The sequence below is a fragment of the Sciurus vulgaris genome (genome assembly GCF_902686455.1).
Source record: "Sciurus vulgaris genome assembly, chromosome: 3".
Lineage (NCBI taxonomy): Eukaryota > Metazoa > Chordata > Mammalia > Rodentia > Sciuridae > Sciurus > Sciurus vulgaris.
This window is the reverse complement of record NC_136463.1, coordinates 150,600,907-150,618,105: the sequence shown is the minus strand read 5'-3', so window position 1 is coordinate 150,618,105 and position 17,199 is coordinate 150,600,907. Positions and strand designations below refer to the sequence as shown.

General features: G+C 34.9%; 1 protein-coding gene and 1 long non-coding RNA gene across 2 annotated transcripts; both read right to left on the bottom strand.

Annotated features, from left to right (window-relative positions):
- Positions 1–3,699: 3,699 nt before the first annotated feature.
- Positions 3,700–12,972, bottom strand: LOC306656967. Its single transcript, XR_013762686.1, has 3 exons — positions 12,759–12,972; positions 12,293–12,392; positions 3,700–6,115 (listed from the first exon to the last, which is right to left on the bottom strand). It is a non-coding gene; the product is annotated as an uncharacterized lncRNA (long non-coding RNA).
- Positions 12,973–13,069: 97 nt separating this feature from the next.
- Positions 13,070–15,805, bottom strand: MARS2 (methionyl-tRNA synthetase 2, mitochondrial). Its single transcript, XM_079134899.1, has one exon. The coding sequence runs from the start codon at positions 15,663–15,665 to the stop codon at positions 13,884–13,886; it is 1,782 nt and encodes a 593-aa protein (XP_078991025.1). The 5' UTR covers positions 15,666–15,805; the 3' UTR covers positions 13,070–13,883.
- Positions 15,806–17,199: the final 1,394 nt, after the last annotated feature.

Here is a 17,199-nt window from a genome sequence, read left to right as displayed (position 1 = left end):
ACTTGTAATATTTAAAGTAATAGTGATTTTACTTTGACTCATAAGCTTTTAAGATAAAAATGTTACTAAGTTCCTCCTTCAGTGTCTTAGAGGATTTGAATTTCAGATGCTCTGTGAGATACAGTTGCTTATATCATCTTGTTTTTTTTTTTTTAATCCAGTTGAATATAATCTGGATCACCTGAAACTTCAGGCTTGTGGTAATCTAAAGTCCCTTTATAGAAATGCCTGAGTGATTGGAGCTTTCTTTTATCATTCACACACACACACACACACACACACATGTATGTATACATGTATGTCTAAATATAAACAGGATAGCAGGGAAAATGTATATTAATTAGAACAGACAATCATTGTAATATTAACTCATTAACAAGCAGTGTGGCACCAATTTTAGGTGTCTGGACTGGTAATCTCAGGCTAGAGAAGGTTCTAATTTTTTAAAATTTTTTTTAGTTGTATGTGGACACAATATCTTTATTTGTTTTTATGTGGTGCTAAGGATCAAACTCAGTGCCTCACATGTACTAGACAGGTGCTCTACCACTAGCTACAACCACAACCTCAGGTTCTAATCTTTTAACAGGTGGGGTTTTGGTTTTTTATAACAGATATCATCCCATTTCTTTCTATAAAGTATCAAGCAAGCAACTGATAAATCCCCATATGTAAGTAATAGATCAGAATTTTGTGGACCTATTTCTAGTTGGAAAAAAACTGAACAATATCTGATTTATGAGAAAAAGAAAATTCTAACTTCCTTCTTAAGATTTAGCTCTCACCACATCAAATGTTTAACTGATGCTTTCCTATAGAACTGGAATAACTATTTCTGTCTGCCTTGATGGTCTTTAAAACATCATATATTTAAGTTCATCCATCCACTCCCCAGGAAATAAATGACTTTATTATCTTAATAATTAAGAATCTGGTAAAATATTTGGTTGTTTCCCAGTGCAGGCAGACTTCCTTGTTAGCCCATGTGCCGTGTGAATATTATCATTTTCTGGTGCTATGATATGAAAAAATATTGGAAAGCTTAGGAAAAGATGATGTGTTTGGTTTTTGGACAGAATTTTCCTAAGTTAACTTCTTTAAAGACTCTGATTTGGAATATAAACCTACTACCATACAACCCATTTAATCTACCCTCTTGCCTCTTGAAAAATCATGTTCTAAATCACTGTCCCCTTTAGTTAAATTTTGTATACCTATTACAGAGGTATACAGAGAATTCACTTTCCCTTGTTTTCTTCTAAATGATTTGGGGAAATGTCCAGAATTAATCCTAAAGGTCATTTCTTCATATAAATCCTCTGGTTGATCTATTTAATTAAACGTTCTTCAGAAATCTTCCTACATTCTAAGTGAAGGTAACTGACACTAGTTTTTACTGTTTAATCTCAGGACATGTACTTCCAAAAGAATCTTTTTTATTAGTAGTACAGTAGTTTGTTCTGTTACAGTAAGACAGACTTGTAATTAGGGTCTGTCTGAAGGGTCATAGGTATTAATATAATTCCATCTTTTTGTAGTACTTGGCATTGAACCTAGGGGTACTGTGCCACTGAGCTATATCCCCCCACCTCCTCACTCCCTGCCTTTTCTTTCCTTTTCTTTTCTTTTTGGGGACAAGGTCTCGCTTTTCTAAGTTACTCAGGCTGACCTGGAACTTGTGATCCTCCTGCCTCAACCTCCTAAGTGGCTAGGATTGTAGATAAGTACCACCCACCCAGGTAACTCCATCTTTTCTCAAAGACAATTACATGTTCTGAGACTTGTCAAGTTCCAATATGATTATTAGTTTACTCTTCTCTAAAATATCATCATATGAACTCAGGATTAGGAGTCCTCATTCTCCAGCACATACTTCCTCTTGAATCTTGCTCCTACCTGCACAGATAAGCAGCAGACTTGACATGAATTTGATTATCTTTATAGAATCAAGGCCATTACCTATAAACAATGTCCTCTAATGTTTTATCAGTTATGTCAAGTTTTGCTTTTACTTCCTCTCCTTGTAGAGTTCTTGATTTTGCTAATCTCTGCTCCAAGTTCTTAATTGGAGTAATATACTTAGCATTCAAATCAGGATATGTAAGACTGAAAGGAGGCACCAAAAATAACTAAAGTCATAGAATTTTTGATATGTTTATTGATCAATGAAGTTTGCCATAGTAATAAACCTACAAAATCATTATATTCAAAAACTATTTTTCATAAATAAAATTCTGATAATACAACAAATACAAAAATACAATGTCTCAAGGAATTGGAATGTAAAATTAATACATTACAAAATACATTTGGACCTCTGTATCCACAGGCTTTGCATCTAAAGATTCAATCAACTGCAAATTTAAAATAATAAAATGCGTTGGTAATGAACATATACAGATGCTTTTTTTCTTGACATTATTCCCTAAACAATACAGTATAACAACTATTTGCACAGCATTTACATTGTACTTGTACTAAGTATTCTAAGCAATCTAGAAATGGCTTAAAAGCATATGAGAGGATATGTGTAAGTTATATACAAATAGTATGTCATTTTTTATAAGATACTCGTACATCTGCAGATTTTGGTATCTTCTGGAAGTACCTAGGACCAGTCCCCTATAGATAGAGAAAGCTGACTGAAATTTAACATTAAAGTAGAATCAAAAAGCATACTCTGAAAAGGATTAAGCCATAAGACTAGGCTTGAACTTCTCTAATACTTAACCCTTAAAGCTTTATGGTAGCTCAGTGGTAAAGCACCCCTGGGTTCAATCCCCAATACTTAAAAAAAAAAACATTATGTTTTCCATTCTAGTCACTGATATAGTGCCCATATAAATTGACAAAATTATATTTAGATATAAGCCTATAAGCCTCTTTTTCTGTGTTGTAAACATGAAATAAGAGAATCATAAAGACTCAAATGAATCTCAGAGATTCTATTATTCTTAACACATGAAGAAACAGTCTAAAACTGTGGAACAGTCTTAAGATATTAATCTTAAAATCTTGCTAACAACCTGTACTAACAGATTTTGCTGTATAATTATAGGTAGTTCTACAGAAAATCCAATAAGGATTATTTAAAGTCCATGATAATATTCCTTATAAAAACTGTATTATCTTTAGTGTTCATGGCTATAAAATCATGCCTAGAACACTTTTGCCTACTTTTTATCATTTCAAGGCAAGAGTAACACCTAAATTTACATAGTACCTCACAATTTAAAAGCACTTCACATGCATTATCTCATTTTATTCCCTCCATATTTTTGTGAAATAAACAATTTTTTAATTCTGATTAATTCTACACAAATAGGGTACAACTTTCGTTTCTCTGGTTGTACACGAAGTAGAGTCACACCATTTGTGTAATCACACAAATGTACATGTACATGTACATATACATGTACATAGGGTAATGATGTTGAGATAAACAATTGTTATAAGAGAACTGAAGCTTAGGTTAAGAGAACTGCCCAAGATGACAATTCAATTAAGAGGCAGAATTTCTAAAAACTAATAAATGGTCACTGCTTAGGACACAAAATAATTTCTGGGTAGTAGATAGGGGTAAGAAGAAAATTCTTAAAAAACACAATAATTGGGGCTGAGGATATAGCTCAGTTGGTAGCGTGCTTGCCTCATAAGCACAAGGCCCTGGGTTCGATCCCCAGCACCACAAAAAAAAAGAAAAAAAAAAAAAAAAACAATAATTTTCAGAAATAATTTTTGTCCCATCCAAGAAAAGGACCATCTTTCATTTAATAACTAAAATAAAATGTCTATGGGCTGGGGTTGTGGCTCAGTGGTAGAGCGCTTACCTAGTATGTGTGAGGCCCTGGGTTCGATCTCCAGCACCACATAAACTAAATAAACAAAATAAAGGTATTGTGTCCCAAAAAAAAACCAGAAAACAAATGTCTTTTAAGTGACTGGGAGTCTAAATCAGAAAATATTTCAGTCCTAAAATAAGGAAACAAATATAAAACTAATTAAAACAAATAAAATAAGGAAACAAATTAGACATGAAACTGCTTAATCATCTTTTATATATGTGTGTATACATATATACGCATATATTTTTTTTAGTTCTTCATGGACCTTTATTGTATTTATTTATATGTGGTGCTGAGACTCAAACCCAGTGCCTCATACATGCTAGGCAAGTAATCTACCACTGAGCTACAACCCCAGCCTACTTAATCATCTTTTATCAAGTAACCTAAGTATGAACCAGTATCCTAACCAAATAGTAGAAATCAAAATTACTTTAGAAATTAATTTTTTAGATGGCTCAATGAAAATTTTCTTCAAAAGTACTGTATAAGTCAGTACTCTGGGAAATGTAAGAAGGATCACAAGGTGAAAGAAGGACATAAAGTTGCTGAAGTATCCCAGAAAAATCTTAATCCCTCCACTAGCCTGTGTCATATTCTTGGGAATATGGCACATTTCTAAGTACTTTTGAATTCATGAAGTCCACTGGCATAAACAAATGTTTTTCTTTCTTTCCATTCTTCTTGCTATTATCTATAGTCTAGGCATGTATTAGTCTTTGTATAAACCTTCCATGTAGTATTTGCTATTTGGAGAAAGGGTTATTTGAATTTGTTTTTATCACATCCTAATGAGGTTCTAGACTCATGCCACTTTTTATACTGATAAAATATGATGTAGTTCTAATATAAATAGCTCTTAGCCATTTATTAGCTTAAAAATTGTAAACATGCTTAAAGCTAATTGTAGCCTAAGGTCATTGGAGGAGTTAATTTTCTCACAATAGTATTCTTACAACACTGATTTCGATAAATGTCTTTATCTTATTATTAAAATAGTTCATGATTTGTTTCTTTTTGAGTTGGAAACAACTTCACCAAATATCTTGACATGACATCAATAAATTCTGTGTAATTATGTAATTTAAAATATTTTTAATCCTTGAAGCCTGATATGCCATTTTTAAAAATCACCCATTGTTTTTATGACTTATTCCTGTATTTACCTATTCTAGCACTGGCAGGTTGTTTCATTGTTAGTAGATATGATCAAAGTCTTGGTAAGTCAAAGGAGTGATCTATGTGTCCATATCATAGAAATTAAAAATATAAATAATCATGACTCTTCAGAGTTTTGCTTTATATCTTAGAAACATTAGTTCATTTCCCATAACTACACATAAGTTAGTAAGTTAAGTTTTTAAAGAGTAGTAAAACATTTGTATCCAATTTTTATTATCAGATGCAGGCTGGGCAGTTGATTTGGCCTATGCTACTTTAAAAGTTTTGATCAACTTTATAACAAACTCTGCCTTGTATTCTTCTTGAATTTCAGTATTCAAACTCAGGTCATTTAAAGTAGGCAGAAGAAAATAGTGAGATTTCTAGGCAAAATGATTTGGCTATTCCTTGGTGCTCTGAAGTGCAGGCATTTTGTAATCCTTAGATGATACCTTAGCCGAAACTTCCTATTCTGAGTATCTTAAGCAAATGAGAATCTCCGGCAAGCCCTCTGTTCAGTAGTGGATCAAATAAAAATTAGTTGGAACATAGTCTATTTGTTGGATGTTTTACTTAGCAGTATAATTAAAATATTACTCTAATAACATAAAGTAGCATATTAATAATTCCCTGATTTTTCTCTGGATAGTTGCTTTCTTGCCCATCAGTTCTGAATCTAATTTTATATACCATAAGTACATAAATCTTTTTTGTAACAAGTCTTTACCAAAGTTTAGGGACAAAACAAAGGGAGTATAATCTAGTAATTTAGAATTATCATTGAATATAGCTGTTCACAACTCACTTGTAGTGAGTCTCTGAATAGCCCTTAGGATGCCTCCCTATCCAGCACCAAGTTATAAAGTAACCTACTCTTTTCAGTGGGAATTTTCCAAAGCACACCTTCTCAGAATTCAGGCCCAATTAATCTGTTTTTAAATCTTTCCCTTAAGTAATTATAAAATTAGAGCCATTTAAAATGCATTAAAACCCTAATTTTTTTTAAATCTCTTAATAGGAACCAAGGTTACATTCTGTGAGAAGAAGCTTTTCTCAACCTTCATCTGTAGGTTTGAAACCTCGATATTCTCGAAGCCCACACTTTCATCCTAGAAAAGATTTCAGAGCAGAGGATTCAATTATTACTCCACCTCCCTCTACTGATTCTGTTAAGTAGAATCTTGAATAACTATTTTGTCCAACAGTAGTAAATAACTAGCCCCATATGTGGTCTAGTAACAAATGAGGATTTGGGATGTGCTAAGGTTAAATGTTTTTGCTTTTTTAAGGGAATTAAAGAAATCTTAGTAGTCAGAATATTGGAGGTGCAGTATTAAATCATGGTTTCCTTTATTAATTCTTCATACACATAACTAATGTAGGTTTGTAACCTACACCAAATATAAGAAAATTTATAAGACAATTATCTTGATTAAAGTTTGAAAAATTTTGTCATCATCTGGCTATCTTACCAACATGATAATCTCAATATACAACTTTGCTGTTTGGATTTTTCAGTTTTATTCCAGGTGTTTCATATTTATAGACATAGCCATGGCACATACAAAAAAATCATAGCAACAGACCATTTGTTGTAATATAGTATAATTTTTAAAAACACTATCTTTTTAGGGAGATAAAATGTACTAGATTCTAGCTTACACATTATTTTGGTTTTCCTGTATTTAGATTTATGTATAGTTTACCTGTATTAAATGGTTTTGATAAAACCATAGATTTATATTATAAATTGAGACATTAATACATTGAAAATATAATTTGCATATTATAAAATATTCAGAAACCTGTCATACTGTGACCATTTGTTTCATACCAATTACTCTAGCCAAAGTTGACACTATTCTATACTTAAAGATTATCTTGCTATTTCTGGCCCTCTTTTGTCATTTATGCAGGAAATATAAGAGATTTTGTAGCATCTTAGCAAATATAAGCATCACTATATCATGTCATTTGATACCTATTTCTTAAACACAGTGACAATGTCAGTAGTTCTTTTTATCTTTCATTCAGGCCTTAGTGAAGTTTCTAGGGTTTTAAAACATTAACCTTAACTGAAATAAAACTTACCCATATTTCACTTTTTAATACAAAGAACTTATGATTGCCTGTTGTTACAAAATTGGGTTTTACAAATTAAAAATGCCACACTAACTAGAACTTTTTTGAATTAAAAACAGCCACACCAACTTTTCTCTAAATGCTTCCTGTTTGCCATATATCCCAACTTTCTTCTGTTAAAAACACTATATTCCTTTTATAGAAGATTAGATTAATAATAAAACAATAAAAATAAGTCATAGAAATAAGCAGTATTAAATTGTGTGAAAATTTATTCTAGAATTTAGTGAAATTTTATTGTACAATACTAGAATTTCACTATTTTAATTTCATGTCTATACCACAAACTAATACTGGCTTGCAAGCTTTCTTATAATATCAGGAAGATGATAATACAATAATAATTTGAATAGTTATTTCATACTGTCTCAAAAAAATAATGGGTATGTACATTTTTTGGTTATATTATTCTAATGTTTCTGAGCTAAAATATTTAAGTCAAGTAATAAAATGTAATGCCTAGTTATATTAAATAATATTCAGGCACATGCTAAGGTCACTTCATCTATTTAAGAAAATTTCATTTTGCTGCAGTTATTTTGAAAGTAACATGCTGTGTCTTGAGACCCAGTCAGTATTCTGTTACTAAAGTACTGGTCAAAATATCATGAAACAAGCTATTTAATACTCAGCTTATCTGGTATTTTTAAGCATACATTTTAATCCTATATTTAGTATTCAAGCTTATTCAATATACATCAAGACATATTTATTCTAAAACTTGTGTAAATTTTAAGAGTCTGAGAGTTTGCTTCCAAAAAGATTGACAGACACTAAAGGGTTTTCATTAGCTAATCTGTTTTAGGTAATTGTGTTCTTTACAAAAAGGTATTGTTACTTCCACATTACTTTCATTAAATTCTATGAAGATTAATATTACTTTCTCTCTCTAGATTATAAAATATAGAACAGATGTAATATGAAAATATATTAATATAACTCCCTCCCAAAACTACTCTGATTAAATTGTGATACCTTTTTCTTATTTTAAAGATAATGTAACATATCCATGATAACAAAAACAGCAGCTTTAATAACTATAAAAGATCAATGTTTGGCTTTTAATTATCAAGGTCCTTTTTATAAGTCATGATATAAAAATGAATAAAGAAATGGAAACTAAAACCTCATTCTTAGCTTCATATAGTTCTGAAACAACCAGTTTATAAAAGACAGTATATAAAGGAAATGTTTAATAAATATTAAAAAGTATTACCTAAAAAATGTATCTTTTTTCCTTTGGTGTTTTGGAAAAAAAATCTAAAGAATAATTTAAAGTGTTCATTAATAATTTGAGTGGTTTAATACTTACAATGTGTTTCTTGCTAATCATATTGGGATCTTTGTTTTTAACACGTCTAACTTTGGTACCACAGCAATGAACACTACACAATATCTATTCACTTTTTTATAACATATATTTAGCAACATGTAAAAGAGAATTTCCTAAAATCCTTATTAGTATCTGATCTATTATGCAAAATTTTTAAGATACTAATAATACATGTAAATTTTTTCTGCCCTATGTAAATACCCAATACTGTCTAGCAAAGTTAACCTTAGTAATATTTTACTCAGGCTCCTTCCAACTGTTCATGAAAATAGCTTTCAAATAAAATAACACATTAAATCTTTTTAATGGTATCTAAGTAAACTCAGCAACAGTCCTGTTTACCAAAGAAATTTTTATGTCTATGCTTTGGCTATGTTATAATCTTCCAAAAACGTGTTTAAAACTCTTGAGTTCAAACTTACACATATTTACATATTGAATATTTAAACATCTACCTCAACAAATTTATTGATGATGGGTTTTAATAACTTGGTTTAACTTGGCTATCCCCGTTCTCATTATTCTCAATGTTAAACAATAAGTCTTCACTATTTTTCCTGTTTTTCCATCTGAGATCACGTTGATTTCCTAATTTTTACACTTAGCTACATAGTTATACATTTACATTAGTTTTTATGCCACAGATATGATAGCTCCACCTTTAGATAATCTCCCTGGATTATGGAAAAAGGAAGAAGTGCTATATATTTCTCCTTAAGCTAGAAAACTAATTTTATGACATCAGTTACAACCAAAAAATGTTTTATTTAAAATTTGATATGAATTAACTACCTTATGGAGGCTGATTTAATGTGAACAATATTAAATAAGAAAAAACTTCCTATTTTGAGGATTAAGTAACCATTATTATTTTATACTAGGTCAGACAATATCATAATTGTTAAAAATACTTCCTTTATTCCAAGCAAAAAAACACTCCTTCTAACTTTTGAATGGCATGAAAATCCAACCATCAGCTTTCGTGCAACCATACATATTTTTAATAATTAATTTTATATTAGTACTTAACAGTCTTTTATAATACTACAGTAGGCTTTTTACACGTTGTAACTTTAATTACATTCCAGTAATGAGTTAAAAATAAAACAGAACTTAGTACTAAAAAGTTCTGTATTTTATTTAAAATATATAGAAAGTTTTATAGAAATTTAAATATAAAAAAGTTAAAAAGTAATTTCAGTTTACCAGGATTAAAGGCTCTTTACTTTATAAAAGCCTTTAAATTACTTTAGTAAGTAATCGGCTTCTAAAGATAATTCTAAAATATGCTACATAGGGCCATTTTTATGATGTATCAGTCTGATTCTGCAACAAGTCACAACCTACTCTGCATAAAAAAATTGAAAATGTCCACCCTGTCTCACTAACTGTAGGACTTTGTTGTCTGCATTTAAACAGAATCCTGAAGAAATTATTTAAACATGGAATTAAAATTAAGGTTTTCTTGGCCTTCCCATATGGCAAGGATTTCAATACCTTACGTATTTTTTAAAGTATATTTTACATAATATAGCCAAGAGATCTACATAAAAATAAGTTTCATCACACTTCTTCAACGTATATAACCCGTGTCCAACAAAATAATTATATTTCATAAAATAATGTGAAATTTAGCATTGGGTATTCTTTCTGCAATTCATAATAAAGTCTATAGTTTGAGGAGGTAAGAAGATGTCTCAACTATGATACAAGGTATAATTTATCAGTAATTAATATGTGTCATTTTAGCTAATAAAGGTGGTATTTGCTTTGGTAATAACTGCAGTCAAAGGGCATTTAATCTGGTTTCTATAGGCTTGTTAGGAAAGATGTAAGAATACAGTAATGTTCAGTAAAGTCATAGAACTTAAATTGTTAGTAAATAAGTCTTATTAATAAGTTCATCTGTATTAAAACTGTATGTATGAAATGAAATGAAAAGGTTTTAGTGTTTGTGAACTTTAATAAAATTCTCTGACTTTGTTACTAGTCGATTCAAATAAACTTGAATATTCATGTTTAGAGATAAATATGTATTTAATGCATTAATTAGTAAAATATTTCAAAATAACTTAGACTGCATGACTTTATGACAACATACTTTCAGTTAGAAGAGAAATACTGGATTCTAGATTTTGGAGCACTATTTTGAAAATAATAAAAATAACCCTAAGGAAAAGGAACAACTATAGACTCTACAGTTATCATAAAATTTAACAGTTTGCAAGAACACACACAAGCAGGTTTAGGATGTAAAGGAAATAACTGCAAGCAAAAGTGAAATACACCATATTTCAAGAAAAAGGTAAGTTTTTTTAAGTGTCTGTTTTGGTATTCATCTGTTTCACAGTCTGTCAGGAAACAAATTCCTTCTCTTGAAACGCTAATGTATTTCAATTAAGAGTTCTTATTTATACTTTTTATCCTCAGATCTTTTGATCAAATTATACTATTTCTCTTTCTCACAATACTTAAAACATGCCCTCATATATATTCAGGGATTGTGGTATTGTTGCTAAAGGTGAAACTGAGGCTCTGCATGGAGACACATTTCAGTCTACATTCTCCTATTTTACAAACTATATAATCCTAGTCGAATGACTTAATCTGTGCCTAGTTTTTTATCAGTTTAATAGAATATGAGGTATAGAATAATACCTCTTGGAGCCGATAGGAAAAGTAAATAAGGGCCAGACTCGGTGGCACATGCCTGTAATCCCAGTGGCTCAGAAGGCTGAAACAGGAGGATCACAAGTTTTAAAGCCAACCTAAGCAAAAGCAAGGCACTAAGCAACTCAGTAAAGAACCTGTCTCTAAAATAAAATACAAAATAAAGCTGGGCGTGTGGCTTTAGAGGTCCAGTGCCCCTGAGTTCAATCCCTGATACCCAAAAAAAAAGGTAAATGAGAGAACACAAATAAGAAACCATTGGTTCTCTTATTACTAATAATTAGAAAATTTGGCAAAATCATAGCTATAGGATTCTTCCCTTTTAATAACCTACTGAGAGGACTTATTGAATAAGTATATTTAGCTATTGTCTACTGACATCATATTACTCTTCTAATAGGACAGCCGAGGAATACCTGACCTCTATAGTGCTTCTGGGGAGAAGATAAACTTAGCTCTAAGAATCCTCTTACTCTAGAACTGTTAGTGCCTTCTTTGGCATCTTGTAGATCCCTTTACCATAAGGAATTTTCTTCCAAATACTACTCTTGTGGTTCTCAAACATTCATTTTGGTATATTCCTGTGGGGCAGTGTTATAGGAGGGACAAAGCACTGTAGGAACTGTAACAATGCTATGAGAGTACTAACAAAGGCAGAGATTATCATCTCATTGATTTTCCAAATGTTTTCTTTCATTCATGTAAACAAATGACATCTTTCCTCTGCTCTGTCCAGCCCTGGGAGATACTATACTTTGTTCTATACCTCAGAAGTATGTCTTGGTAATCCCAGCCATGTAACTAGAATACTAAAGCCTAGAATTATGAACAAGGAGTCCAAAGGGAACATTTGTGGAAATAGTCCTCCTACCTTTAGAATGCCTTCAGCAGTGTTTCCAAGTAGCCAGGATCCCTCACCTTGATCATTAATATAATCTGGAGCTGAATGGTGGCACCTAAAATAAACCTGGGGGAACTTCCAGCACAATAGTTTACTTCAGAAGGAGCCCTCTCTGCTTGTTACCATACACAGAATGGATATTCCAAGGCAATTTCTCACGTTGAATTTTAGCCCAGCTGTCCAATGACCTGAGCTATTAACTCTGGCTTACTATATTATAGTCACTGTATAAATTGATACCTTAATATCTTCTCTGTGATGTTCTCTTATGGAGCCTTGGAGATTCCCTAAATCCACTATGAGATTCCTGGAGCACTGAACATTTCCCCTGCACCATCACCTTCAACAAATGCAACAGAACAGATCTGAATAAGGTACTTATAAACTTTTAAACTTTAATAAGTTAAAACAGCAAAAGAATTTAACAGCAAATACTTGAAAGTAAACGGATTAACATTTATAACTATACAATTTCTACACTGTATTATCTTAATTGACCAACAAGAAATCATATGAGGTAAATTAGTTATGTGGATAACAAAATTAAGACTATAAGAAGCAGAGAACATTACTCTCTTAAAATATCTACAGATTATTTAGTCATACCTGTAACCTGGCATTAAAGTTTAAAATTAACTTACCAAATACTGCAAGAGTTTTATAGTTTGTCATATAAACAATTTTATACATTTATTTATTAACCTACCAATAAGGTGGTGGCACACACGTGTAATCTTAGCAACTCAGGAGGCTGAGGCAGGAGGATCACAAATTCAAAGTCAGCCTCAGCAACTTAGCAAGGCCTATCTCAAAATAAAAAGAGTTGGGTATGTGGCTCAGTGGTTAAGCACCTCTGGGTTCAATCCCGGGTATCAAAAAAAAAAAAAAAAAAAATGTCATTTTTCAGTAGTCTTTAAAAAAAAAAAAATGAGAGCTGGGGACATAGGTCAGTGATAGAGCACTTGCCTAGCATGCACAAGTCTCCAGTACCACCAAAAAAAAAAAAAAAAAATCATTTTTTATTGCTATTAAAACAGCAGTGGTTGCAAATAGTTATCTCTTAAGAAAGTCAAGGGCTATCAGTGGTAGAGTGCTAGTAGTGTGCACAAGGGCCTGGTTTACTCCCCAACACCACAAAAAAAAAAAAAAAAAAATCCTTTATCTCCTCATCAGGAAAAGCATAAAAATTTAAAGCTGCGTGAAATTAGCATAAAACTTATTCTAAATATTCTGAAACCTCAATCTTAAGTAATTAAATGTGAGACCAGAGCCATCTACTGGTTAAACTGTAATGTTACAAAAAACAACTTGTACAAGTAGGGGGTTCTAGTTAAAGGAATTTAAATAATGGGAAGGAGTATGGGGGGAAATCATCTAGTTTTTAAAAGAATCTGGAGACCTAATATGTTAAAAAAGTAGGCTAGCTTAGAAAAGCTGAGGCTGGGAGCCTCCAACCCCTCTCTCAATAAAAGGAGTCACTGTACTAATTGGCCTGAGAAGCAGAAGTAATGAGAGGTAGTTTGGCACATAACATAACTGGTTTAGGAGGAGGTATAATGGGGAAAATAATATCAGCAATTTTGTCTCTTACCCATCTTTCCCCTGGAGACACCTTAACACATTGGTGCACAAAAGACAGTGGTTGATGGGCATGGATAAATGAAGAAGAGGGAAAGGGGTAGTCACCTGAAAGGTTCTAAACCTCTGTTCACAGGCACATGGCCTATGTGCTCATCTGATGCAATATTTCAGAAAACACTAGCATAACCTTCCTGGAAATGAAAAATAAAATAACATATTGCTTTTACCACAGCCAGTAAGAAATGAGTTTTTATGTCCTGTGAGCTTTCACCAGCCAAGCTCTGGACTGGTCCAGTCTTGGAAACAAAAGCCCAGTTTCAGGTCCCAGCCTCCTCCCTTCAAAAGGACATGGATGTCCATAGAATCGAGGCAAGAAATAGAGTTCTCCAAGGCCTCTCTCTGTGGCAGAGACCCCCAGCCTGGACAGCAGCTTGTCAGCTAGGTTTGGGGTAACCGGCTGAAGCAAAGTTGCAAAGACTCGCAAACATTCCAAAGCCACATGAAGCACAGTACCCAGCCAGCGAGCATCCGCTGGGTTCTCCCAGTTCAATTTCCATGGTGCATGCCTTTGGACAAAACCATTAGTTTGCCGAACACAGCTGGACACTGCCTCCAGAGCCTTATATATCTGAAAGTTATCATAGTAGTCTGCTACTTGCTTGGGCAAAGTCGCCATTGCACTCACGAGAGCATAATCTTCTGCCTGAGCACGAACTGATGGTCCCACCAACCCTGGCTCACTGGGGAAGCAGGTAGTGCAAAAGGCTGGGTAGGTTCCAGAAGGGTTTATTCTTTTAGCAGTGCATCGGTTCAAAAGGCCTCCTAAGGCATCTGCCAGCTCAGAATCCAGCAACTTAACCACCTTCTCATCGTAGTAGTCACAGTCCCAGCTGGGAACGCCCTGCCGAAGAAGAAAATAGCGGAAGCCATCCACGGTATAGCGATCAAGGCAAGTCCTGGGATCCACCACGTTGCCCAAGCTCTTGGACATCTTTTGGCCACATACTGTCCAGTGGGAGTGGACATAGATGCGATGTGGTGGGCTCAATCCGGCGCCTAATAGGAGGGCAGGCCAATAGATGGCATGAAACTTGAGAATGTCCTTACCTATTATATGAGATGCGGTTGGCCACCAAGATTTGAACTCAACACTGGGGTAGCCAATTATGGTGAGGTAGTTGACCAGGGCATCCAGCCATACGTAGATGGTCTGTGAATCGTCCCCGGGAACTGGAATGCCCCAGTGCAGGTGGCTACTCCTACGAGAAACGGACAGATCCGGTAGCTCCTCCTCCAACCATTGAAGGACTGTGTGATAGAACGGCTCCGGGGTGATGGCCTGAGGGTTGCTTCGCAGCCACCGCTGTAGTGGCTCTCGGAACTGAGAAAGCCTGAAAATATAGTTTTCTTCCTTGGTCCAGGAGACAGGATGTCCGCTCTCGAGAGATATAGGACACGAATCCCCCGACGGGTCCGGCTGCCGGGTGACCTTGGCCTCAGGAAGGAAGCACTCGTCAGAGGCGCAATACCAACCTTCATAAAGCCCTTTGTAGAGCAGACCCCGGGACTTCAGCACCCGCCAGAAGTGCTGCACGGCCACTCGGTGCCGGGTCTCCGTGGTGCGGATGAAGTCGGTGGAGGAGATGCCAGCTTCCTGGAAAAGTTGCTGAAACTGGGCAGAGACTCGATCGCATAGCTCAATAGGGGCCACGCCCGCAGTGGCTGCCGCCTGCTGAATCTTCAGGCCGTGCTCGTCGGTACCGGTGGAGAATCGCGTTGCGGCGGTTCCGGGAACTCGGAGGCGACGGTGGCGGCACAGGGCGTCCGCAAGGAGCGCCGAGTACAAATGTCCGATGTGCGGCGCCGCGTTCACATAGAAAATGGGTGTGGTGAAGTAGGCGCGTGTGTCCCGAGCGTCATCGTAGGCACACTGAGAGCCTGAACCGTAGTGGCGTGGCCCAGAACTCTCCAGGAGAGAGACCCTGCCGGCCCCCGTGCGTCCCAGCAGCCTGAGGACAGATATTCGCAGCATAGTTCCAGCTGGCCTAAGCTGTGGAGGCGGCGTCCTGAATGCACGTGTGAGGGGCGCATGCGCAGCCAGGCCGCGCGACGCTTCCGCCCGGAAAACCAATGGGATTTGGCCCTCCGCGCGGGCCCTCTGCCTCCCGGCCCTAGCGGCCACTCTTCACCGGCTCTGAGCCGGTGGGTTTCTCTGCGCAAGTCCGCGGGAAAACAGCTTAAAGGGTCTGGGTTGGGAAGATCATGAAAGATAAGTCTTTGCAATTTAACATCCTCAGCTCCCTGCTTTGAGTTGTGATTTTACACTCATGGATCTATTTCCCTTTCTAGGCAGGACACAGAGTATGGCCTCTGCATACGCACTGGTTCATATCTGAAAAACCAAAGTAAATTTTATCTCAGAACCTAAATAAATTTAGAAGGGGGAAGAATAAGACTGAAAAAGTAGGAGAAATATTTTATCTGAACAGTATTTGCTGAATCAAAAAGAGGTAGATTTGTGATCTGCTAAATCCTTCCCAAAGTTTATTGAGATTCAGGAAAGTGGAATGCAGGATTGCTGTTGTACACATAAGGAAGTAATAATTTTCAAATTTATTTCTCAAAAAGAGTTACTAACAATTTTTTTAAATGGTTTTGATATTCTTCAAGAAGTGTTTTTCCAAGTTTGCTTTCAGTAATAGGACTCTAGTTTGGGGGCAGGAGAAACCTCAGGAGTTCAGAATTGAATTAATATTAATCTCTAATTCATAACACACTCTCGTGTTTGATTTACATCTACCCTCTCCCCATTTAACTGATACTTTTTTTCTTACGGTACTGAGATTGAACCCAGGGCTAGACAAGCGCTCTGCCATTGAACTACATTCCAAGTTCTTTATTTAAGTGGCTCATATTTACAATGCAAATTTTTTAAAAATGGATGAAACAAATGGGCACGGTGGCACTCGCCTGTAATCCCAGCGATTTAGGAGACTGACGCAGCAGAATTGCTAGTTGGAGGCCAGCCTTAGCAACATAGGAGACCCTGTCTCAAAAATAAAAAGATATAGCTGTGGGAGAGCTCCCTGGGATCAATCCTCAGCAGAGAGAGAGAGAGAGAGAGAGAAAGAGAGAGAGAAATGGAGTACCTGTGAACCCACAATCCAACCAATGTAAAGTACTAGAAATGTGTTCCCCAGAAAAGCAGAAAAGTAGAAGCATCTGGAACTTCTTAAAAATGCATATTTTTAGACCCTGTTCCCCACATTCTCAGTCAGAAACTGTGTTGATCCAGCCCAATCTAGGTTTTAAGTTGTTCTCCAGATGATTCTGATGCATGCTAAAGTTTGAGAACCACATAACTAATAGGTTAGCAGTGATTCATCTGTGTGCTGGTTTTCTTGTGCTCCTATCTTCCTCACAGAAGTAATCCCTGTCCTGAATTCTGTATTTGTGCATTCATGTTATCATGCATATAATATACTTGAGTAGCATCATTTAATTTTGTGTTTAAATACTAAAAAAGTATGTAATACTACATGAATCTTCAATTTACCTTTTTCATT

What these genes read in the sequence shown, in the direction of transcription:
- MARS2 (XM_079134899.1), bottom strand. Translation starts at nt 15,665, where the DNA reads ATGCTGCGAATATCTGTCCTCAGGCTGCTGGGACGCACGGGGGCCGGC.